Source organism: Cherax quadricarinatus, chromosome 62 (assembly GCF_038502225.1).
Source record: "Cherax quadricarinatus isolate ZL_2023a chromosome 62, ASM3850222v1, whole genome shotgun sequence".
Classification (NCBI taxonomy): Eukaryota; Metazoa; Arthropoda; class Malacostraca; order Decapoda; family Parastacidae; genus Cherax; species Cherax quadricarinatus.
The window spans coordinates 21,069,819-21,097,523 of record NC_091353.1 but is presented as its reverse complement, the minus strand read 5'-3'; the positions used below and the strand labels follow the sequence as shown (position 1 = coordinate 21,097,523).

General features: G+C 41.9%; 1 protein-coding gene across 4 annotated transcripts in view; it reads left to right on the top strand.

Annotated features, from left to right (window-relative positions):
• Window positions 1–27,705, top strand: part of LOC128686094 (uncharacterized) — a 233,378-nt gene that overhangs the window by 125,821 nt on the left and 79,852 nt on the right. For all 4 annotated transcript variants that reach the window (XM_070098496.1, XM_070098492.1, XM_070098495.1 and 1 more), the window contains exon 4: window positions 15,200–15,353. In XM_070098496.1, the coding sequence (XP_069954597.1) occupies window positions 15,200–15,353 (154 nt within the window). The remainder of the gene's footprint in view (window positions 1–15,199; window positions 15,354–27,705) is intronic.

Below are 27,705 nucleotides of genomic sequence, written 5' to 3'. Positions count from 1 at the left end.
GTAATTATTAACTCTTACATAATGTTGAAGGATAATAAAGTAATAATTTAACAGGTAAAGAGAAGCCACTGAGGACAGAAGGTAACTTACAAGTTTGCACATTAACAATAAAGCAAGGTAATCACTCTTAATAATGAACTGCTGAAATGTATTTAGATGATTACCTTTACACTTAATAATAAAATATCGCTTGTGTCCTGGTGGCAAAGGTTCTCGTTTCACACGGTGAGGGTCCGGGTTCGATTCCCCGCGAGGGTAGAAACATTCGGATTATTTATTTACACCTGTGGTCTATGTTGACCATCAGTATGCTAACAGTAGCTATGAAAACTATATAAGTTAACTATTAATTAAGCAAGGCAAGAGTCAGCCTAGACGACTTGCTTTCAAATCCATGCCAGTTGCAGTATGTTCTTTGCTTGAGTGGCACATATGTACCCATTAAGGGGCACGTATGTACCCTTAAGGGGCACGTATGTACACTTAAGGATCACGTATGTACCCTTAAGGGGCACGTATGTACACTTAAGGGGAACGTATGTACCCTTAAGGGGCACGTATGTACCCTTAAGGGGCACGTATGTACCCTTAAGGGGAACGTATGTACCCTTAAGGGGCACGTATGTACCCTTAAGGGGAACGTATGTACCCTTAAGGGGCACGTATGTACCCTTAAGGGGCACGTATGTACCCTTAAGGGGCACGTATGTACCCTTAAGGGGCACGTATGTACCCTTAAGGGGCACGTATGTACCATTAAGGGGCACGCATGTACCCTTAAGGGGCACGTATGTACCCTTAAGGGGCACGTATGTACCCTTAAGGGGCACGTATGTACCCTTAAGGGGCACGTATGTACCCTTAAGGGGCACGTATGTACCCTTAAGGGGCACGTATGTACCCTTAAGGGGCACATATGTACCCTTAAGGTGCACGTATGTACCCCAGTCTTCAAATAACATGTTCAATATTCCACTATAATCTACCTGGTCAATAATTACTCTCACATTGACTTTGTCTGTGTCGGTGATGTGAAGTTCAGGATCCGTCCGTATTTCATGGTATACCTTAACAAATATTTGACGACGATTGTGCAACGGTAAGTAGGTAGGTACTCTTGATTCAAGGTCCAAGATGGGTAGGTAGGAACACTTGATTCAAGGTCCAAGATGGGTTGGTAGGTACTCTTGATTCAAGGTCCAAGATGGGTAGGTAGGTACTCTTGATTCAAGGTCCAAGATGGGTAGGTAGGTACTCTTGATTCAAGGTCCAAGATGGGTTGGTAGGTACTCTTGATTCAAGGTCCAAGATGGGTAGGTAGGTACTCTTGATTCAAGGTCCAAGATGGGTTGGTAGGTACTCTTGATTCAAGGTCCAAGATGGGTAGGTAGGTACTCTTGATTCAAGGTCCATCATGGGTAGGTAGGTACTCTTGATTCAAGGTCCAAGATGGGTAGGTAGGTACTCTTGATTCAAGGTCCAAGATGAGTAGGTAGGTACTCTTGATTCAAGGTCCAAGATGGGTAGGTAGGTACTCTTGATTCAAGGTCCAAGATGGGTAGGTAGGTACTCTTGATTCAAGGTCCAAGATGGGTAGGTAGGTACCCTTGATTCAAGGTCCAAGATGGGTAGATAGGTACTCCAGATTCAAGGTCCAAGATGGGTTGGTAGGTACTCTTGATTCAAGGTTCAAGATGGGTTGATAGGTACTCTTGATTCAAGGTCCAAGACGGGTTGGTAGGTACTCTTGATTCAAGGTCCAAGACGGGTTGGTAGGTACTCTTGATTCAAGGTCCAAGATGGGTTGGTAGGTACTCTTGATTCAAGGTCCAAGACGGGTTGGTAGGTACTCTTGATTCAAGGTCCAAGACGGGTTGGTAGGTACTCTTGATTCAAGGTCCAAGACGGGTTGGCAGGTACTCTTGATTCAAGGTCCAAGATGGGTTGGTAGGTACTCTTGACCCAAGGTACAAGATGGGTAAGTAGGTACTTTTGATTCAAGGTCCATCATGGGTAGGTAGGTACTCTTGATTCAAGGTACAAGATGAGTAGGTAGGTACTCTTGATTCAAGGTCCATCATGAGCAGATAGGTACCCTTGATTCAAGGTCCAAGATGGGTTGGTAGGTACTCTTGATTCTAGGTAAAAGATAAGTAGGTAGGTACTCTTGATTCTAGGTCCATGATGGGTAGGTAGGTGCTCTTGATTGAAGGTCCAAGATGGGTAGGAAGGTACTCTTGATTCAAGGTCCAAGATGGGTAGGTTGGTACTCTTGATTCAAGGTCCAAGATGGGTAGTTAGGTACTCTTGATTCAAGGTCCAAGATGGGTAGGTAGGTACTCTTGATTCAAGGTCCAAGATGAGTAGGTAGGTACTCTTGATTCAAGGTCCATGATGGGTAGGTAGATACTCTTGATTCAAGGTCCATCATGGGTAGGTAGGTTCTCTTGATTCAAGGTCCAAGATGGGTTGGTAGGTAGGTACTCTTGATTCAAGGTCCAAGATGAGTAGGAAGGTACTCTTGATTCAAGGTCCAAGATGGGTAGGTAGGTACTCTTGATTCAAAGTCCAAGACGGGTAGGTAGGTACTCTTGATTCAAGGTCCAAGACGGGTAGGTAGGTACTCTTGATTCAAGGTCCAAGATGGGTAGGTAGGTACTCTTGATTCAAGGTCCAAGATGGGTAGGCAGGTACTCTTGATTCAAGGTCCAAGATGGGTAGGTAGGTACTCTTGATTCAAGGTCTAGGTGTTTGCTGGGATGGAGTGCTGGGCAGGAGTAAATGGATAAGTGACCGTGGGAAGGGTAGATGGTTGACCGTGGGAGGGTGGGTGGGTTACTATGGGAGGGGTGTCTGGGTGACAGTTAAAGGGTGGGTGAGTGACCATGGGAGTTGTGGGTGGGTGACCATGGGTGGGGTGGGTGGGTGACCATGGGTGGGGTGGGTGGGTGTCCGTGGGCAAGATGGGTGTGTGACCATAGGTAAGATCTGGGGGTGAACATAGGTAAGATGGGTGATCATAGGTTGATATGAGTGATACGTGACTGTGGGCAGGATGGGTAGGTGACTATGGCAGGATGGGTGGGTGACTATGGGAAGGTTGGGTGACTATGGGCAGGATGGGTGGGTGACTATGGGTAGGATGAGTGGGTGACTATGGGCAGGATGGGTGGGTGACTATGGGGAGAATGGATGGGTAACTATGGACAGGATTGGTGTGTCACCGTGGGCAGGATGGGTGGGTGACTATGGGCAAGATGGGTGGATGGCTATGGGCAACATGGATGTGTGACCGTGGGCAGGATGGGTGGGTGAGTATGGGCAGGATGGGTGAGTGACTATGGGCAGGATTGGTGGGTGGATACGAACAGGATGGGTGTGTGACTATGGGCAGATTGGTGGGTGACCATATGTAAGATGGGTGGGTGATCATAGCTAAGATGGGTGGGTGACTATGGGCAGGATGGGTGGGTGACTATGGGCAGGTTGGGTGGGTGACTATGGGCAGGATGGGTGGGTGACTATGGGCAGGTTGGGTGGGTGACTATGGGCAGGATCGGTGGGTGACTATGGGCAGGATGGGTGGGTGACTATGGGCAGGATGGGTGGGTGACTATGGGCAGGATGGGTGGGTGACTATGGGCAGGATGGGTGGGTGACTATGGGCAGGATCGGTGGGTGACTATGGGCAGGATGGTTGGGTGGCTATGGGTAGGATTGGTGGGTGGCTATGGGCAGGATGAGTGGGTGGCTATTGGCAGGATGGGTGGGTGACTATGATCAAGATGGGTGGGTGACTATGGGCAAGATTGGTGGGTGACTATGGGCAGGATGGGTGGGTGACTATGGGCAGGATGTTTGTGTGACTGTGGGCAAGATGGGTGAGTGACTATTGACAGGATGAGTAGGTGATTATGGGCAGGATGGGTGGGTGATTATGGGCAGTATGGGTGGGTGACTATGGGCAGGATCGGTGGGTGACTATGGGCAGGATGGTTGGGTGGCTATGGGCAGGTTGGGTGGTTGGCTATGGGCAGGATGGGTGGGTGACTATTGGCAGGTTGGGTGGGTGACTATGATCAGGATGGGTGGGTGACTATGGGCAAGATGGGTGGGTTACTATGGGCAGGATGGGTGGGTGACTATGGGCAGGATGTTTGTGTGACCGTGGGCAGGATGGGTGAGCGACTATTGACAGGATGAGTAGGTGATTATGGGCAGGATGGGTGGGTGATTATGGGCAGTATGGGTGGATGACTATGGGCAGGATGTGTGGGTGACTATGTGTCAGCATAGTTGCTGATCCCCCTTACATGTGTTATATAGCTATCTGAGTATCATAGTACCATCCATATGTTTTATATATACGATCCCTTACTAGGCCTAGTGACTGTTTGTGTGACGTCACGTGATGCGCATGTGTGCGCGAGTACCTCTGTAACTTCCTCAGTCCACGCATAGGTCTACACACGGCAGGTTGGGCTCCCTTACCACAGTCTGACAATATATAGTGTTACCATCCAACAAGTGTGTATATCTTCAACCCTCGTTATCTCCTTTCGAACCCCACGACAAATGGTGGCATCGGAGGGCCTGTAATTATGACGATTACAGCGATTTCTGGAGATAAATTTCTACTGAGCTGGTCGACGCTAGGCCTCCCGAGAAGGGTAACACTCAACAACCCCAAGCCAGCTTTCTCAAGCAAGCTTTTACCAGCCCTCTGCATTATTCACTGGTCAGTCTCTGTGTATTAGTGTTTATTTTGCTATTTGCATTACCTCCGAGGGGTTGACCCAGGTTTGCAAAGTAAGCCAAGCCACTTAAGCCAGTCTGTGGTGGGGGAGTCAGCCCAAGCCCAGTCCAGCCAGCCTTACACCATCCAGCTTTGCCTGCCAAGCCAGCTTTCCACCCCTGGTGTGCTCATCATTACAAGTTATCAAGCCAGTCTGTGTGAAGGGTTAAGCCAAGCCAGCCAGCAACTAACCCAGGTGTCTAACGCAGTACTCAAGCAAGCCACGTGGGTATAGTCTTCTTCATCGCTCTGTGCTTCAAGTTCCAAGCCATTCTGAGTGCTTTATAATCCCTGTGGTGTTGTGGTATTTTGTGGGTTTGTTTTTAAGCCAGCCCGCCTTAGAATATTTTCGTGCCTAGTGCGGGTGTCCCAAGTGTGGCTTACGCCGTTCATCCCATAGGCCCAGTCACCACGCGGTGTCTCACCACTGCGCTGCCTCAACCACCCACCTCACCCACTACCACTGTTTTTGTACCCTTATTATGGGTTCTAGCATCATATTTTTACGGACCACATAGGGGAGTCAAGAGCCAAGAGTGTTCCTTCGTCAGTTTGCACCAGCATAAAAGCCTCCTGTGTGAGTTCATCGTCGATTTAAGGGCAAATTCTTCGATCACGTGTGGAGAGTAGTCAGCAACCGCCGCCAACCACGAGTCTCCACCACCATCCTCCACCATCCACCTCATTCTACAACGTCGCTACACTGTTAATGAATAATATTTTTTTCATAGAGACATTTGCGAGTGTTGAGACATATTTTTTTTTCTCTTCTTTCTTCAGTGTTAATTTTCGTGCTTTATTTTATGTCTGTTGTGTTGTGCTTCTTTTTTTTGTATATGCTTGAAGTAAGTGCTTTGGTGTTTTTCCTTGTTGTGTACAATATATAAGCAGTATAAAACTTGTGTTTACACTTCACAATTATCTTGTGTTCACAGTATTGCAGTGAAGTAATTCAGTAATTTATTACCTTATATTCTGCATCACAACTCAGTGTTGCCTCAGTTATTTTTTTTCTCGCAGCATTTGTGTATTCTTGCTGGTTTTGTTTTCATTCATTTGCCATTTTAATTTTTCTCTGTGTGTTGAACATTCTTCTGTTAATTCTTTTCATTCAGCCAGTGTCTAATTTGTCTTATCTCCACAGACAATAGTGCCATTATTTTGTTGAAACAAGACAATTAATTTCCAAAATTTTCATACCTCAAGTTTCATTGCAAGAAAATTCTAGTATTGTGTTTATATTGATGTGTTGTGTTCTGCATCACTGTAAGTGTTGTGTTCTGCATCACTGTAAGTGTTCAAACCGCTTTGTTCTGTGTTTTTGCATCTATTATTTTTATATTTCATTGAACAAATTCACTCTTAGTGCAATTTTTAAGTTCTTCTTTTAAAGTAAATCATTCTTTTGCTTGTTCAGTAAGTGTTGCTTAAGCTGCAGTTAACAGTTAAAGTGTTCAATCAGTTCATTCCTTGATAATATTTTTTTTTGTTGTTTTTGTAAACTGTATTTCCTTGTGTGTGTAATTTTTTTTTATCATTGCAATATTGACTCATTTTACAATAATTCTTATGTAAACATTGTGTTGCCATTAAAAATTTTCTTGCAGAAATTTTAGTAGTGTTGTGCAGTACTTTTGATTAGTGATTGTTATTTACAATATTGCTACAGTTTATTTCAGTGCAATATTCTGTGATTTCAGTTTTACATTTTCTGTGCATAATATTTTGTTCCTTGTGTGTCACTTAATATTTTTTATTTAGAATTGCTTTCCTAGTTTGTTTTAATTTTGCACAAGCTTTATTGAGTCCATTTTAACATTTTTGATTGATTTATCATTTTATTGTTGAATTTCCTTAATGCATTGAGAGTAAAGACAACTCACTGTGCCATTAATTCAATTTAAAGTAAATCTGAGCAAATTTGATTTGAGTAAAGTACAATTTCTCTTGATTTTCAAAGTGTTGCTTATCCAGTTGAATAATTTTTTATGTTTGTGTGAGTTCTCCTTGCTTACAGTGTGACTTATTTTTTTTAAATATATAATTTCTTCCCGTTTAAGCTTACTGTGTCATATGTTTTCTTTATTTTCTTGGCTTTTTGTCCTTGAGTAAGTTCCCTGAGAAGATGTCCCAGTCACTTTTGAATGTTCACTTAGTGTATCATACACAAATAACCCGCACATGGAAGAGAGGAGCTTACGACGACGTTTCGGTCCGACTTGAACCATTTACAAAGTCACACTAACCAGAAGTGGAGCAGGACGGCTATATAGTGTATCATGCCAGTCAAAGTCAATATGAATCAGTCCACAGTACCAATATTCCCTTACTGACTGAAAGACAATACCTAGCCCCTGAGCAATGTGTTTGTTCTCACAGCTTGTATCTGAGATTTGTTAAAGTGCTGCGAAATGTGAAGTTCAGATTAAGCTCCTATAGATCCGTTCATTACTTATTAACGTAGCCGAGGGGCCAGGCACTAGTAATACTGTCACTCCTGTCTGGATTCCAGCCACAATATCGTGCACACAGGATAGTGTACAGTTACCTTGGGTTTCAGAGGAACCTCAGACAACTCTGGGTGCTGAGACTACTATCCCTGCGATGGCGACTTGTTCAAATGTTCGTTCCTTCCCAGGGGACGCTTTGAGAAGTACTTTACTTGCAACGAGTTATGCCATCTCTTGCTGATGCCACAAGCCATTGCAGAAAGACGTTTCTGTGGCTAGTGTACTCACTTGAGTGTTGTTGTTGTCCAGATGGTGTTCCCATCCTAGTTGACAGTAATTCGTGCAATGTAAGAAGTTGTTTCTCGAGTAACTTTCACATGTTGTTAACGTTTGTAAGTGTAGTTTCTTTATAGTTGATATCTTGTGTCACTGTGTGCGACTCAGATTGAATATCTGTATTGATGACCATGTCCATTTATTTTCCCCTGTGCTTGCAGTGAGAGATAGTAGATCCATTCTCCCTTGCTCATATTGAGTGTTATAGCGTTATTTTTTTCAACCGGGGAGAGTCATCCACTCCACCGAGTTTGTTCATTCCTCCAGTAAGAAAGAACAGATCCCATGTGGTCTGGTGTGATTCGATTCCTGCTCCAGGAAGATCTTATTCTGACTGTGAAGCCACCAGCACCCATTAGTGACTTTGTAGTGAGTCAAAAATTACTGTATCGAACAGCTGAGTTGAGTACTCCTAGCAGAAGAGTATACCAGTTAGTAATTCCACAGTCACTAGTGAATGTAGCTGTATCTTTTGTAGATACTCGTCCAGATCGTTCTCAGTCAAGGCATGTGTTAGCCATCGCAAAAGAATTCGATCCTCCCAGAGATGATAACCATTCTGCATATGTAAATCTTACCCTCGCAGAGTTGGGTTTAAATGTACATAGTCTGTATAATTAGATGTCCAAGATGAATGAAGTTCCCAACTGTGTGTTTTGTTATCAGCTGATCAGTTTTCAATTTTTTTTTTTTCGTGTTCACGTTCCCTCCGAATTCTGAGAATTTGAGAGTAATGATCTGTGTGCACCAGATTTGCCTTTGCTGTTAATTACTTTCACCTTGTATATATATTTATTCTTCCTCAGAATCTGTAGAGTGCATGAATACAGATTGATCGATCAATTCCATCCTTTATTATAATATGACTTGTACTGATAATTTGTAATGCATTACATTAAAACTCATTCTGTTAACATCCATTATGATACCATCCAGTAGTTCTAAGTTACATATGTCTTTGTTATTGTATAGAATCAGCCCAGAACCACCTGCCTGTTCAGCCTATAGCATAGTAGTGTATGTCGAGATGACATATGTAACATGACCAAGCTGTCAGCATAGTTGTTGATCCCCCTTACATGTGTTGTATAGCTATCTGAGTATCATAGTACCATCCATATGTTTTATATATACGATCCCTTACTAGGCCTAGTGACTGTTTGTGTGACGTCACGTGATGCGCATGTATGAGCGAGTACCTCTGTAACTTCCTCAGTCCACGCATAGGTCTACACACGGCAGGTTGGGCTCCCTTACCACAGTCTGACAATATATAGTGTTAACATCCAACAAGTGTGTATATCTTCAACCCTCGTTATCTCCTTTCGAACCCCACGATATATGGGCAGGATAGGTTGGTGACTATGGGCAGGGTGGGTGGGTGGCTACAGGCAGGATGGGTGGGTGGCTATGGGCAGGATGGGTGGGTGACTATGGGCAGGATGGGTGGGTGACTATGGGCAGGATGGGTGGGTGGCTTTGGACAGGATGTGTGGGTGACTATGGGCAGGATGGGTGGGTGACTATGGGCAGATGGGTGGTTGACCATATGTAAGATGGGTGGGTGGTCATAGGTAAGATGGGTGGATGACTATGGGCAGGATGGGTGGGTGACTATGAGCAGGATGGGTGGGTGACTATGGGCAGGATGGGTGGGTGATTATGGGCAGGATGTTTGTGTGACCTTGGGAAGGATGGGTGGGTGACTATGGACAGCATGAGTAGGTGATTATGGGCAGGATGGGTGGGTGATTATGGGCAGGATGGGTGGGTGACTTTGGGCAGGATGTGTGGGTGACTATGATCAGGATGGGTGGGTGACTATGGGTAAGATGAGTGGGTGACTATGGGCAGGATGAGTGGGTAACTATGGGCAAGATGGGTGTGTGACTGTGTGCAGGATGGGTGGGTGACTATGGGCAGGATGGGTGGGTGATTATGGGCAGGATGGGTGGGTGATTATGGGCTGGATGGGTGGGTGACTATGGGCAGAATGGGTGGGTGATTATGGGCAGTATGTGTGGGTGACAATGGGCAGGATGGGTGGGTGACTGTGGGCAGGATGGGTGGGAGACTATCGGCAGGATGGGTGGGTGGCCATGGGCAGGATGGGTGTGTGACTATGGGCAGGATGGGTGGGTGGCTATGGGCAGGATGGGTGGGTGACCGTGGGAAGGATGGGTGTGTTACTATGGGCAAGATAGGTGGGTGACTATGGGCAGGATGGGTGGGTGACTGTGGCATGCCAAGAGTACGTAACCTTTATTCGGCGCATGTACACACCCTCATTTACAGGATATCTCCCCCAACCAGCGAACCAGGTTGCTAAGAGTTGATGATGGGGCCCCGTCGTTCAACTAGTGACCAGGTTCTAGCCAATAAGAAGATGGTTTTGGCAATCGCAGAGGTTATGTGGGTACCGCTCTCCTGTCTGCCCTTGTCATTTCCATTCTAGAGCTGGTTGAAGCACGGTCTGCTATCTTGTGGCTTCTATTTCTGCTTTGCTTACCGTGGAGTGCACTATACTTATCACTGTACATAGTGTACATATTGCTGTTCTAAATTGGTGAAGGATAATATAAGTCTAAACTTTTTCTACTGTGTTTATTTTGCTCCCATTACACCCGGGGTAACAGGCCATTTGGATCCTGGGTTGTAATAGTGACTATGGGAAAGATAGGTTTGTGATTATGGGCAGGATGGGTGGGTGACTATGGGCAGGATGGGTGGGTGACTATGGGCAGGATGGGTGGGTGACTATGGGCAGGATGGGTGAGTGGCTATGGGCATGATGGGTGGGTGGCTATGGGCAGGATGGGTGGGTGGCTATGGGCAGGATGTGTGGGTGACTATTGGCAGGATGTGTGGGTGACTATGGGCAGGATGGGTGAGTGGCTATGGGTAGGATCGGTGGGTGACTATGGGCAGGATGTGTGGGTGACTATTGGCATGATGGGTGGGTGACTCTGGGCAGGATGGGTGGGTGGCTATGGGCAGGATGGGTGGGTGGCTATGGGCAGGATCGGTGGGTGTCTATGGGCAGGATGTGTGGGTGACTATTGGCAGGATGGGTGGGTGACTATGGGCAGGATGGGTGAGTGGCTATGGGCATGATGGGTGGGTGGCTATGGGCAGGATCGGTGGGTGGCTATTGGCAGGATGGGTGGGTGACTATGGGCAGGATGGGTGGGTGGCTATGGGCAGGATGGGTGGGTGGCTATGGGCAGGATGGGTGGGTGGCTATGGGCAGGATCGGTGGGTGGCTATGGGCAGGATGGTTGGGTGTCTATGGGCAGGATGGGTGGGTGACTATTGGCAGGATGGGTGGGTGACTATTGGCAGGATGGGTGGGTGGCTATGGGCATGATGGGTGGGTGGCTATGGGCAGGATGGGTGGGTGGCTATGGGCAGGATGTGTGGGTGACTATTGGCAGGATGTGTGGGTGACTATGGGCAGGATGGGTGAGTGGCTATGGGCAGGATCGGTGGGTGACTATGGGCAGGATGTGTGGGTGACTATTGGCAGGATGGGTGGGTGACTATGGGCAGGATGGGTGGGTGGCTATGGGCAGGATGGGTTGGTGGCTATGGGCAGGATCGGTGGGTGACTATGGGCAGGATGTGTGGGTGACTATTGGCAAGATGGGTGGGTGACTATGGGCAGGATGGGTGGGTGGCTATGGGCAGGATGGGTGGGTGGCTATGGGCAGGATCGGTGGGTGACTATTGGCAGGATGGGTGGGTGACTATGGGCAGGATGGGTGGGTGGCTATGGGCAGGATGGGTGGGTGGCTATGGGCAGGATCGGTGGGTGGCTATGGGCAGGATGCGTGGGTGACTATTGGCAGGATGGGTGGGTGACTATTGGCAGGATGGGTGGGTGACTATTGGCAGGATGGGTGGGTGGCTATTGGCAGGATGGGTGGGTGGCTATTGGCAGGATGGGTGGGTGGCTATTGGCAGGATGGGTGGGTGGCTATTGGCAGGATGGGTGGGTGGTTATTGGCAGGATGGGTGGGTGGCTATTGGCAGGATGGGTGGGTGGCTATTGGCAGGATGGGTGGGTGGCTATTGGCAGGATGGGTGGGTGGTTATTGGCAGGATGGGTGGGTGACTATTGGCAGGATGGGTGGGTGGTTATTGGCAGGATGGGTGGGTGGCTATGGGCAGGATGGGTGGGTGACTATTGGCAGGATGGGTGGGTGACTATTGGCAGGATGGGTGGGTATTTTGAATAAATCCATCTTTAAGGTTATTCTCTTTGTTTAAGTCCTACATCTCCTTGTCTTCGTCTGGAGGCTGAGTGACGACTGGGGCTGGGAACGAGGAGCGACGCTCATTGACAACAGACCAACTAGAATGTATCACTAATACTTGCACAAGGGATGAACATGGGGAATATGTAATAGCTAAATTCAAATCCAAATACCTACAAAAACCTCTCACAGTGATAAACATCTACAGAGTTCCACAATCAAACATTAGCCAATTTAGTCAAAACCTAGGAAGTATGATAACTGATGCACGCATGAACAAAGATCACTTACTACTCTCAGGTGACTTCAATATAAATCTCCTGCAAGACCAGGACCCACACATTACTGAATTCACAAACACAATGAGTAACTGCATGTTGCTACCGACAGTAACAAAACCTACAAGAGTTACAGAGACTAGTGTTTCCCTACTTGACCACATCTGGACCAACACCATATCCCCTTTAAAATCAGGCATAATTACAGATAATACCACAGACCACTACCCTACTTTCCTCATAACAACTCTTGGTAAAATACCCCAAGACACTACTAAAGTCACCTTCAGACTTCACAATGAGGCAGCCATTAATAACTTCACAACAGCAGTAACAAACATTGACTGGCACACTGAGCTAGAAATCTATACAGATATTGACGAATGTTTTAATAATTTTCTAAAAAAGACCCAATACCTTTATAACAAGCACTGCCCTAAAAAAAATAAACAGATGACAGCTAAGAGACTGAACAGTCCCTGGCTACCACCCAGCATTCTCAAATCCATAAATACAAAACACCGATATGAAAAACAGTACAGAATGGGTCACATAACCAGAGACCAAACAAAACGTTACTCGTCAATCCTAACCAGCCTGATAAGAAGGGCAAAAAAATTGTATTATGAGAACAGATTATCCAACTTACGAGGTGATATAAAAAAGACCTGGAAGACCCTATCAGAAATTCTGGGAACAAAAAAGATATCACGACATAGCGAAATAAAATTAGCAAAATCAGATGAACCCCAACTCCCACCAACAGAAACAGCAAACAGACTCAATGATTTCTTCTCCACTATAGGTCAAAACCTTGCCAATAAAATCCCAAGCTCAGATACCCCACCAAATGACTACCTCACTGGCAACTACCCGAACACACTGTTCCTAGCTCCGACTAACCCATACGAAGTCTCCCTTATTATCAACGCACTGAAAAACAAGGCAGGAGATTTAAATACCTTACCACCCTTTATATACAAAAAAGTGTCACAAGTACTATCACCAATCATTGCAACACTCTTTAACAAACCCATTGAATCCTCCACCTTCCCTACAGTTCTCAAAATAGCAAGGGTCACCCCGATCCATAAAGGAGGAGACCAAACAGAGTTGAATAACTATAGGCCAATATCCAACTTACACCCTCTCTCAAAAATCTTCGAAAAATTAATTCATAAACGAATCTACTCCTACCTCATCTCCCAAAACATACTCAACCCCTGCCAATTTGGATTCAGGCCTAATAAAAATACTAATGATGCTATTATACACATGCTAGAACATATATACACTGCAATAGAGAAAAAAGAAGTCCCACTGGGGATCTTCATTGACTTACGTAAAGCTTTTGATACAGTTGACCATGACTTGCTCCACGTAAAATTGTCACACTATGGTATTAGAGGGCACTCCCTCAACTACCTCAAGTCTTACCTCAGCAACAGAAGCCAATATGTGTACGCAAATGGGGCAAGCTCTTCCGCACAACCAATTACAGTTGGTATCCCACAGGGAAGTGTCCTTGGCCCTCTTCTCTTTCTCCTATACATAAATGACCTACCAAATGCTTCGCAATTACTCAAACCCACACTTTTTGCAGATGACACTACATACGTCTTCTCTCACCCGAGCCCAGTCATGCTAGCCAATACTGTAAATACCGAATTACAGAAAATATCTACCTGGATGAGGACTAACAAACTTACACTAAACATTGACAAAACCTACTTCATTCAGTTTGGTAACAGAGCTACAGATGTACCTCTTAACATAACGATAAACGGATCACCTATCACAAAGCTAACAGAGGGAAAATTCCTAGGAATCCACCTCGATAATAGACTCAAATTTCATACACATATACAACAAATTTCTAAGAAAATTTCCAAGACTGTAGGCATACTATCGAAGATACGGTACTATGTTCCACAGTCAGCCCTCCTGGCCCTATATCACTCTCTTATTTACCCCTATCTCACCTATGGAATTTGTGCATGGGGCTCAACAACAATTAACCATCTCAGACCACTAATTACCCAACAAAAGGTTGCAGTTAGAATGATAACAAATTCTCACTACAGGCAACACACTCCACCAATATTCAAAACACTCAACCTACTCACCATACAAAACATCCATACTTATTATTGCACCTATTACATACGTAGAACACTTAACTCTGACATAAACCCTCCCCTCAAACATCTCCTTGCCAACCTCAACAGAACACATGACCATAACACAAGGCACAGATCACTCTTTGATGTTCCTCGTGTCCATCTCACGCTATGCAAAAACTCAATGCACATAAAAGGCCCTAAAATCTGGAATTCATTACCTGTAAATATAAAAGAAACACTACCTGTTTATAAATTCAAGTCTCTTCTCAAAGATCACTTACTCACTCAAAACCAAATAAATACTGAATAACTGAACCTTATAAATTGTATATCCTATATGTTACTCACAATTATATCACACAAATGTTAAACCTAGGACCCAATCTAACTTTATTATTTTTTTAAATACATTACCTAACTGAGTATTCCATTCGACTGAATGTACAACAATGCAAGCAACCATATGACCTGTCTTTGTAATACTCATTTGTGCTTTATAGTTATCTGTTTACAATAATGTATTATCACTGATTTCATCATTGCTTAGTTAATCTTAAGTTAATTTTAAGCCAGCCCGTAATGCTATGCATATAAGTGGCTTTGGCATGCTGCTCTTACCTGTATTTTTTGTACCTCTGTTTGTATGCTTAAATTACTAAAGGTGGTATTGTGGTGGCTTAGGGAGCCACTGTGTTGGTAGGTGGTGACAGGGGTGTTGGTAGGTGGTGACAATTGTGATGGTAGGTGGTGACAGGGGTGTTGGTAGGTCGTGACAGGAGATAGTAGACGTTAGCTCTAGCGGCTAGTGTTTGATATTATATAAAGTGACTCCGTCTCTGTGTAAAATATATAGGCACATTATCCCTACTTATGCGGTATCAGCTAAAGTTTTGTATGCATACTGTGTTTTTATACTCATAGCTCTCAGCATTACATTTACACTTGTAAAATATCATTGCAGCTTACGAAATATCAGCCGAAGTCTCATCAGCAGCAGCGAAGGCGATAAAACCATTACCCAGGAGAGTTTATCTCAACGTAATCTTAAGGGGCGTAGATGACTCTGGTGTGGGTCATGTGTGTGACTTGCTCCAGGAGCTGCAACCTACAGTTGGGTGAGTCACTTGATCTTCAGTGCATGTGAAGAAACAGACTTGTGTGGCATATTGGATGTTTTCAGTACTGGATCCTGGTGGTACAGAATGTGGGGCTCCTGACTTGAGTTTTCACTTAACATGTTAAAGTCTCCCCACGACTCTGCTGACTTGAGTTTTCACTTAACATGTTAAAGTCTCCCCACGACTCTGGAAGAGATTACGACTGTTATTTTACTGTTGATTTAGAGTAATCGAAGAAAGTATAACAAGAAATTTCAGTAATACCTTGAGTGAGTTAGTGTTGGTGATGATGGTAATATTACAAAGTATCATGTGCCATATTGCAACATCTCACTAATGTGTGAGCTTCTGGCTTGTGTTTTCAGTGTCCATCTTGGACTATCCCGACCACTGGCCATAAGTGGTGGTACATTGTATGTGGCCCCAACACATCTAGTTCAGCTGGTATTCTATGCCAGATACTGTGAAAAATTATAGATTTTTTAATCCATGTTTTGACTTCTAAGGTATGATGATACCAACAATATGTACGTAAAGACATATGTACAGTTTAAGACATTAATTAAGAAAACGTTATATTACAAGTGAGTTATTTACTAGGATTGAAGAAGCCAGTAAGTGAACTCAGTAAATGTCTTGAAGTGTGTCTATGTGTCTTTATTTATAATCCATGAGTTATGTGAAGTATTTTCTTTGCCCAGTAAACATGGTTATAACTAATACCAAGGGGTGGACAGGTAAGCCAGCGGAAGGCCTCGGTCACATGACTAGAAGCTCCAATGGCGGGTCATCATGCGACTTAGACCCGCGTCAGGAAACACTTGTCCTGTTTCCTGACAAACCTTACCTAACCTTCCCCATCAATGTTGGTATTTATGTCTCACATTGATGCTCACCTGATGATTATATGAGTTAAAATATTAACAAGGAAATATTAACATGGAAATATTAACATGGAAATATTAACATGGAAATATTAACATGGAAATATTAACATGGAAATATTAACATGGAAATATTAACATGGAAATATTAACATGGAAATATTAACATGGAAATATTAACATGGAAATATTAACATGGAAATATTAACATGGAAATATTAACATGGAAATATTAACATGGAAATATTAACATGGAAATATTAACATGGAAATATTAGCATGGAAATATTAACAAGAAAATAAATGTAATGTTGTTATTATTATGATAATACTATAATAATAATAAAAATAATATCTATATTTACTACAAGTACATGTACAAGATATACAAGTACATGTACAAGATATACAAGTACATGTACAAGATATACAAGTACATGTACAAGATATACAAGTACATGTACAAGATATACAAGTACATGTACAAGATATACAAGTACATGTACAAGATATACAAGTACACGTACAAGATATACAAGTACATGTACAAGATATACAAGTACATGTACAAGATATACAAGTACATGTACAAGATATACAAGTACATGTACAAGATATACAAGTACATGTACAAGATATACAAGTACATGTACAAGATATACAAGTACATGTACAAGATATACAAGTACATGTACAAGATACAAGTACATGTACAAGTATACAAGTACATGTACAAGATATACAAGTACATGTACAAGATATACAAGTACATGTACAAGATATACAAGTACATGTACAAGATATACAAGTACATGTACAAGATATACAAGTACATGTACAAGATATACAAGTACATGTACAAGATATACAAGTACATGTACAAGATATACAAGTACATGTAAAAGATATACAAGTACATGTACAAGATATACAAGTACACGTACAAGATATACAAGTACATGTACAAGATATACAAGTATACAAGTACAAGTACATGTACAAGATATACAAGTACACGTACAAGATATACAAGTACATGTAAAAGATATACAAGTACATGTACAAGATATACAAGTACATGTACAAGATATACAAGTACATGTACAAGATATACAAGTACATGTACAAGATATACAAGTACATGTACAAGATATACAAGTACATGTACAAGATATACAAGTACATGTACAAGATATACAAGTACATGTACAAGATATACAAGTACATGTACAAGATATACAAGTACATGTACAAGATATACAAGTACATGTACAAGATATACAAGTACATGTACAAGATATACAAGTACATGTACAAGATATACAAGTACATGTACAAGATATACAAGTACATGTACAAGATATACAAGTACATGTACAAGATATACAAGTACACGTACAAGATATACAAGTACATGTACAAGATATACAAGTACATGTACAAGATATACAAGTACATGTACAAGATATACAAGTACACGTACAAGATATACAAGTACATGTACAAGATATACAAGTACATGTACAAGATATACAAGTACATGTACAAGATATACAAGTACATGTACAAGATATACAAGTACATGTACAAGATATACAAGTACATGTACAAGATATACAAGTACATGTACAAGATATACAAGTACATGTACAAGATATACAAGTACATGTACAAGATATACAAGTACATGTACAAGATATACAAGTACATGTACAAGATATACAAGTACATGTACAAGATATACAAGTACATGTACAAGATATACAAGTACATGTACAAGATATACAAGTACATGTACAAGATATACAAGTACATGTACAAGATATACAAGTACATGTACAAGATATACAAGTACACGTACAAGATATACAAGTACATGTAAAAGATATACAAGTACATGTACAAGATATACAAGTACATGTACAAGATATACAAGTACATGTACAAGATATACAAGTACATGTACAAGTATACAAGTACATGTACAAGATATACAAGTACATGTACAAGATATACAAGTACATGTACAAGATATACAAGTACATGTACAAGATATACAAGTACATGTACAAGATATACAAGTACATGTACAAGATATACAAGTACATGTACAAGATATACAAGTACATGTACAAGATATACAAGTACATGTACAAGATATACAAGTACATGTACAAGATATACAAGTACATGTACAAGATATACAAGTACATGTACAAGATATACAAGTACATGTACAAGATATACAAGTACATGTACAAGATATACAAGTACATGTACAAGATATACAAGTACATGTACAAGATATACAAGTACATGTACAAGATATACAAGTACATGTACAAGATATACAAGTACATGTACAAGATATACAAGTACATGTACAAGATATACAAGTACATGTACAAGATATACAAGTACATGTACAAGATATACAAGTACATGTACAAGATATACAAGTACATGTACAAGATATACAAGTACATGTACAAGATATACAAGTACATGTACAAGATATACAAGTACATGTACAAGATATACAAGTACACGTACAAGATATACAAGTACATGTACAAGGTATACAAGTACATGTACAAGATATACAAGTACATGTACAAGATATACAAGTACATGTACAAGATATACAAGTACATGTACAAGGTATACAAGTACATGTACAAGATATACAAGTACATGTACAAGGTATACAAGTACATGTACAAGGTATACAAGTACATGTACAAGGTATACAAGTACATGTACAAGATATACAAGTACATGTACAAGATATACAAGTACATGTACAAGGTATACAAGTACATGTACAAGATATACAAGTACATGTACAAGGTATACAAGTACATGTACAAGATATACAAGTACATGTACAAGGTATACAAGTACATGTACAAGATATACAAGTACATGTACAAGATATACAAGTACATGTACAAGGTATACAAGTACATGTACAAGATATACAAGTACATGTACAAGATATACAAGTACATGTACAAGATATACAAGTACATGTACAAGATATACAAGTACATGTACAAGATATACAAGTACATGTACAAGATATACAAGTACATGTACAAGATATACAAGTACATGTACAAGATATACAAGTACATGTACAAGATATACAAGTACATGTACAAGATATACAAGTACATGTACAAGATATACAAGTACACGTACAAGATATACAAGTACATGTACAAGGTATACAAGTACATGTACAAGGTATATAAGTACATGTACAAGGTATACAAGTATATGTACAAGATATACAAGTACATGTACAAGATATACAAGTACATGTACAAGATATACAAGTACATGTACAAGATATACAAGTACATGTACAAGGTATACAAGTACATGTACAAGGTATACAAGTACATGTACAAGGTATACAAGTACATGTACAAGGTATACAAGTACATGTACAAGGTATACAAGTACATGTACAAGGTATACAAGTACATGTACAAGGTATACAAGTACATGTACAAGGTATACAAGTACATGTACAAGGTATACAAGTACATGTACAAGGTATACAAGTACATGTACAAGGTATACAAGTACATGTACAAGGTATACAAGTACATGTACAAGGTATACAAGTACATGTACAAGGTATACAAGTACATGTACAAGGTATACAAGTACATGTACAAGATATACAAGTACATGTACAAGGTATACAAGTACATGTACAAGGTATACAAGTACATGTACAAGGTATACAAGTACATGTACAAGGTATACAAGTACATGTACAAGGTATACAAGTACATGTACAAGGTATACAAGTACATGTACAAGGTATACAAGTACATGTACAAGGTATACAAGTACATGTACAAGGTATACAAGTACATGTACAAGGTATACAAGTACATGTACAAGGTATACAAGTACATGTACAAGATATACAAGTACATGTACAAGGTATACAAGTACATGTACAAGGTATACAAGTACATGTACAAGGTATACAAGTACATGTACAAGGTATACAAGTACATGTACAAGGTATACAAGTACATGTACAAGGTATACAAGTACATGTACAAGGTATACAAGTACATGTACAAGGTATACAAGTACATGTACAAGATATACAAGTACATGTACAAGATATACAAGTACATGTACAAGGTATACAAGTACATGTACAAGGTATACAAGTACATGTACAAGGTATACAAGTACATGTACAAGGTATACAAGTACATGTACAAGGTATACAAGTACATGTACAAGATATACAAGTACATGTACAAGGTATACAAGTACATGTACAAGGTATACAAGTACATGTACAAGATATACAAGTACATGTACAAGGTATACAAGTACATGTACAAGGTATACAAGTACATGTACAAGGTATACAAGTACATGTACAAGGTATACAAGTACATGTACAAGGTATACAAGTACATGTACAAGATATACAAGTACATGTACAAGGTATACAAGTACATGTACAAGGTATACAAGTACATGTACAAGGTATACAAGTACATGTACAAGATATACAAGTACATGTACAAGGTATACAAGTACATGTACAAGGTATACAAGTACATGTACAAGATATACAAGTACATGTACAAGGTATACAAGTACATGTACAAGGTATACAAGTACATGTACAAGGTATACAAGTACATGTACAAGGTATACAAGTACATGTACAAGGTATACAAGTACATGTACAAGGTATACAAGTACATGTACAAGTATACAAGTACATGTACAAGGTATACAAGTACATGTACAAGGTATACAAGTACATGTACAAGGTATACAAGTACATGTACAAGATATACAAGTACATGTACAAGATATACAAGTACATGTACAAGATATACAAGTACATGTACAAGGTATACAAGTACATGTACAAGGTATACAAGTACATGTACAAGATATACAAGTACATGTACAAGATATACAAGTACATGTACAAGATATACAAGTACATGTACAAGATATACAAGTACATGTACAAGGTATACAAGTACATGTACAAGATATACAAGTACATGTACAAGATATACAAGTACATGTACAAGATATACAAGTACATGTACAAGATATACAAGTACATGTACAAGATATACAAGTACATGTACAAGATATACAAGTACATGTACAAGATATACAAGTACATGTACAAGATATACAAGTACATGTACAAGATATACAAGTACATGTACAAGATATACAAGTACATGTACAAGGTATACAAGTACATGTACAAGATATACAAGTACATGTACAAGATATACAAGTACATGTACAAGGTATACAAGTACATGTACAAGATATACAAGTACATGTACAAGATATACAAGTACATGTACAAGATATACAAGTACATGTACAAGATATACAAGTACATGTACAAGATATACAAGTACACGTACAAGATATACAAGTACATGTACAAGATATACAAGTACATGTACAAGATATACAAGTACACGTACAAGATATACAAGTACACGTACAAGATATACAAGTACATGTACAAGATATACAAGTACATGTACAAGATATACAAGTACATGTACAAGATATACAAGTACACGTACAAGATATACAAGTACATGTACAAGATATACAAGTACATGTACAAGATATACAAGTACACGTACAAGATATACAAGTACATGTACAAGATATACAAGTACATGTACAAGATATACAAGTACATGTACAAGATATACAAGTACACGTACAAGATATACAAGTACATGTACAAGATATACAAGTACACGTACAAGGTATACAAGTACACGTACAAGATATACAAGTACACGTACAAGATATACAAGTACATGTACAAGGTATACAAGTACATGTACAAGATATACAAGTACATATACAAGAAATACAAGTACATGTACAAGAAATACAAGTACATGTACAAGAAATACAAGTACATGTACAAGATATACAAGTATACGTACAAGGTATACAAGTACATGTACAAGGTATACAAGTACATGTACAAGGTATACAAGTACATATACAAGTACATATACAAGTACATGTACAAGGTATACAAGTACATATACAAGTACATGTACAAGGTATACAAGTACATATACAAGTACATGTACAAGGTATACAAGTACATATACAAGTACATGTACAAGGTATACAAGTACATGTACAAGGTATACAAGTACATGTACAAGGTATACAAGTACATGTACAAGGTATACAAGTACATGTACAAGGTATACAAGTACATGTACAAGATATACAAGTACATGTACAAGGTATACAAGTACATGTACAAGATATACAAGTACATGTACAAGGTATACAAGTACATGTACAAGGTATACAAGTACATGTACAAGGTATACAAGTACATGTACAAGGTATACAAGTACATGTACAAGGTATACAAGTACATGTACAAGGTATACAAGTACATGTACAAGGTATACAAGTACATGTACAAGGTATACAAGTACATGTACAAGGTATACAAGTACATGTACAAGGTATACAAGTACATGTACAAGGTATACAAGTACATGTACAAGGTATACAAGTACATGTACAAGGTATACAAGTACATGTACAAGGTATACAAGTACATGTACAAGGTATACAAGTACATATACAAGGTATACAAGTACATGTACAAGGTATACAAGTACATATACAAGTACATGTACAAGGTATACAAGTACATATACAAGTACATGTACAAGGTATACAAGTACATATACAAGTAAATAACAAAAAGGCACAATACCGTGACTGGAACGATACACAAATACAAGTATGACGACGTTTCGGTCCGACTTGGACCATTGACAAAGTCAATGGTCCAAGTCGGACCGAAACGTCGTCGTAAGCTTCTCTCTTTTATGTGCGGGTTATTTGTGTAACATATACAAGTACATGTACAAGGTATACAAGTACATGTACATGTACAAGGTATACAAGTACATGTACAAGGTGTACATGTACAAGGTATACAAGTACATGTACAAGGTATACAAGTACATGTACAAGGTGTACATGTACAAGGTATACAAGTACATGTACAAGGTATACAAGTACATGTACAAGGTATACAAGTACATGTACAAGGTATACAAGTATATGTACAAGGTATACAAGTACATGTACAAGGTATACAAGTACATGTACAAGGTATACAAGTACATGTACAAGGTATACAAGTACATGTACAAGGTATACAAGTACATGTACAAGGTATACAAGTACATGTACAAGGTATACAAGTACATGTACAAGGTGTACAGACCATAGCTGACATCAGTGACATACTGCTATATATGTTATGCTGAGCATTTCCCGCAAATTAGGTCAGTTTTGTTCCAGGATGTGACCCACACCAGTCCACTAACACCCAGGATGTGACCCACACCAGTCCACTAACACCCAGGATGTGACCCACACCAGTCCACTAACACCCAGGATGTGACCCACACCACTCCACTAACACCCAGGATGTGACCCACACCAGTCCACTAACACCCAGGATGTGACCCACACCACTCCACTAACACCCAGGATGTGACCCACACCAGTCCACTAACACCCAGGATGTGACCCACACCAGTCCACTAACACCCAGGATGTGACCCACACCACTCCACTAACACCCAGGATGTGACCCACACCACTCCACTAACACCCAGGATGTGACCCACACCACTCCACTAACACCCAGGATGTGACCCACACCACTCCACTAACACCCAGGATGTGACCCACACCAGTCCACTAACACCCAGGATGTGACCCACACCAGTCCACTAACACCCAGGATGTGACCCACACCAGTCCACTAACACCCAGGATGTGACCCACACCAGTCCACTAACACCCAGGATGTGACCCACACCAGTCCACTAACACCCAGGATGTGACCCACACCAGTCCACTAACACCCAGGATGTGACCCACAACAGTCCACTAACACCCAGGATGTGACCCACACCAGTCCACTAACACCCAGGATGTGACCCACACCAGTCCACTAACACCCAGGATGTGACCCACACCAGTCCACTAACACCCAGGATGTGACCCACACCAGTCCACTAACACCCAGGATGTGACCCACACCAGTCCACTAACACCCAGGATGTGACCCACACCAGTCCACTAACACCCAGGATGTGACCCACACCAGTCCACTAACACCCAGGATGTGACCCACACCACTCCACTAACACCCAGGATGTGACCCACACCAGTCCACTAACACCCAGGATGTGACCCACACCACTCCACTAACACCCAGGATGTGACCCACACCAGTCCACTAACACCCAGGATGTGACCCACACCAGTCCACTAACACCCAGGATGTGACCCACACCACTCCACTAACACCCAGGATGTGACCCACACCACTCCACTAACACCCAGGATGTGACCCACACCACTCCACTAACACCCAGGATGTGACCCACACCACTCCACTAACACCCAGGATGTGACCCACACCAGTCCACTAACACCCAGGATGCGACCCACACCAGTCCACTAACACCCAGGATGTGACCCACACCAGTCAACTAACACCCAGGAAGTGACCCACACCAGTCCACTAACACCCAGGATGTGACCCACACCAGTCCACTAACACCCAGGAAGTGACCCACACCAGTCCACTAACACCCAGGATGTGACCCACACCAGTCCACTAACACCCAGGAAGTGACCCACGCCAGTCCACTAACACCCAGGATGCGACCCACACCAGTCCACTAACACCCAGGATGTGACCCACACCAGTCCACTAACACCCAGGATGTAACCCACACCAGTCCACTAACACCCAGAATGTGACCCACACCAGTCCACTAACACCCTAGATGTGACCCACACCAGTCCACTAACACCCAGGATGTGACCCACACCAGTCCACTAACACCCAGGATGCGACCCACACCAGTCCACTAACACCCAGGATGTGGCCCACACCAGTCCACTAACACCCAGGATGTGACCCACACCAGTCCACTAACACCCAAGATGTGACCCACACCAGTCCACTAACACCCAGGATGTGACCCACACCAGTCCACTAACACCCAGGATGTGACCCACACCAGTCCACTAACACCCAGGATGTGACCCACACCAGTCCACTAACACCCAGGATGCGACCCACACCAGTCCACTAACACCCAGGATGTGACCCACACCAGTCCACTAACACCAAGGATGTGACCCACACCAGTCCACTAACAACCAGGATGTGACCCACACAAGTCAACTAACACCCAGGATGTGACCCACACCAGTCCACTAACACCCAGGATGCGACCCACACCAGTCCACTAACACCCAGGATGTGACCCACACCAGTCCACTAACACCCAGGATGCGACCCACACCAGTCAACTAACACCCAGGATGCGACCCACAGCAGTCCACTAACACCCAGAATGCGACCCACACCAGTCCACTAACACCCAGGATGCGACCCACACCAGTCAACTAACACCCAGGATGCGACCCACACCAGTCAACTAACACCCAGGTACCCATTTTACTGATACCTGGAGTATACCTGGAGAAGGGTTTGAGGGTCAACGCCCCCGGGGTCGATCCGAGACCAGGCCTCGTGGTGGATCAGGGTCTGATCAACGAGGCTGTTACTGCTGGCCGCATGCAAAGTATCGTATGAACCACAGCCCTGCTGGTCAGGTACTGACTTTAGGCTCCTGTTAAGCGCCTTCTTGAAGACAGCCTGGGGTTTATTGTTAATTTTCCTTATGTATGCTGGAAGGCAGTTAAACAGTCTTGGGCCCCGGACACTTATTGTGTTGTCTCTCAGTGTACTCGTGGCGCCCCTTCATCGGGGAAATGTTACATTTCCTGCCGAGTCTTTTGTTTTCATAGGGAGTGATTCTCGTTTGTAAGTTTCGTACCAATCCCCCTAGGATTTTTCCAAGTGTATATTATCATGTATCTTTCTCGCCTGTGTTCCAGGGAATACAAATCAGTTCCCAGTAATTTAGGTGCCTTATCGTACTTATGTGTGCAGTGAAAGTTCTTTGTACACCCTCCAGGCCCGGTGGCCTGGTGGCTAAAGCTCCCGCTTCACACACGGAGGGCCCGGGTTCGATTCCCGGCGGGTGGAAACATTTCGACAGGTTTCCTTACACCTGTTGTCCTGTTCACCTAGCAGCAAATAGGTACCTGGGTGTTAGTCGACTGGTGTGGGTCGCATCCTGGGGGACAAGATTAAGGACCCCAATGGAAATAAGTTAGACAGTCCTCGATGACGCACTGACTTTCTTGGGTTATCCTGGGTGGCTAATCCTCCGGGGTTAAAAATCCGAACGAAATCTTATCTTATCTTATCTTAGCAATTTCGCCTGCCGTGAAAAGGGCAGTTAGTGTACAGCAATATTCCAGCCTAGAGAGAACAAGCGATTTGAAGAAAATCATCATGGGCTTAGCGTCCCTAGTTTTGAAGGTTCTCATTATCCATCCTACATTTTTTTAGCAGATGCAGTAGATACATTGTTGGTCTTTGAAGGAGAGATCCTCTGACATTATCAGTCCCAGGTCCTTCACATTACTTTTTCAGTCTATTTTATGGTTAAAATTGTTGAATACCCTGATGCAGCTTTAATTTCCTCAAGTTTTCCATATCTGAGTACTAGAAATTTCTCTTCATTGAACTTCATATTGTTTTGAGTGTCCCATTTGAAGATTTGGTTGATATCCACTTGGAGTCTCGCAGTGTCTTCATTGTAGGTCACTGTCATGGTGATCGGGTGTCATCCGCAAAGAAAGACACGGAGCTATGGCTTACATCTCTGTCTATGTCAAATATGAGGATTAGGAATAGGATGGGAGCGAGTACTGTGCCTTGTGGAACAGAGCTTTTCACCGTAGCCGCCTCAGGCTTTACTCTGTTTACTATTATTACTCTTTGTGTTCTATTTGTTAGGAAGTTATAGATCCATCGACCGACTTTTCCTGTTAATCCTTTTATCACGCATTTTGTGTGCTATTACACCATGGCCACACTTGTCGAAGGCTTTCGCAAAGTCTGTGTATATTACATATCCATTTTGTTTATCATCTACAGCATCTAGGACCTTGTCATAGTGATCCAGTAACTGGGACAGGCAGGAGCGACCTGCTCTAAACCCATGTTTCCCTGGGTTGAATAACTAGTGGGTATCTAGGTGATTGGCAATCTTTCTGCTTAGAACCCTTTCAAAGATTTTTATGATATGGGATGTTAGTGCTATCGGTGTGTAGTTCGTCGCAATTGCTTTACTGTCACCTTTGTAGAGTGGGGCTATGTCTGTTGGTTTTAGTGAGTGTGGGATGACCCCTGTGTCCATGTTCCCTCTCTATAGAATGTTGAAGGTACATGACAGGGGCTTATTGCAGTTCTTGATAAACACGGAGTT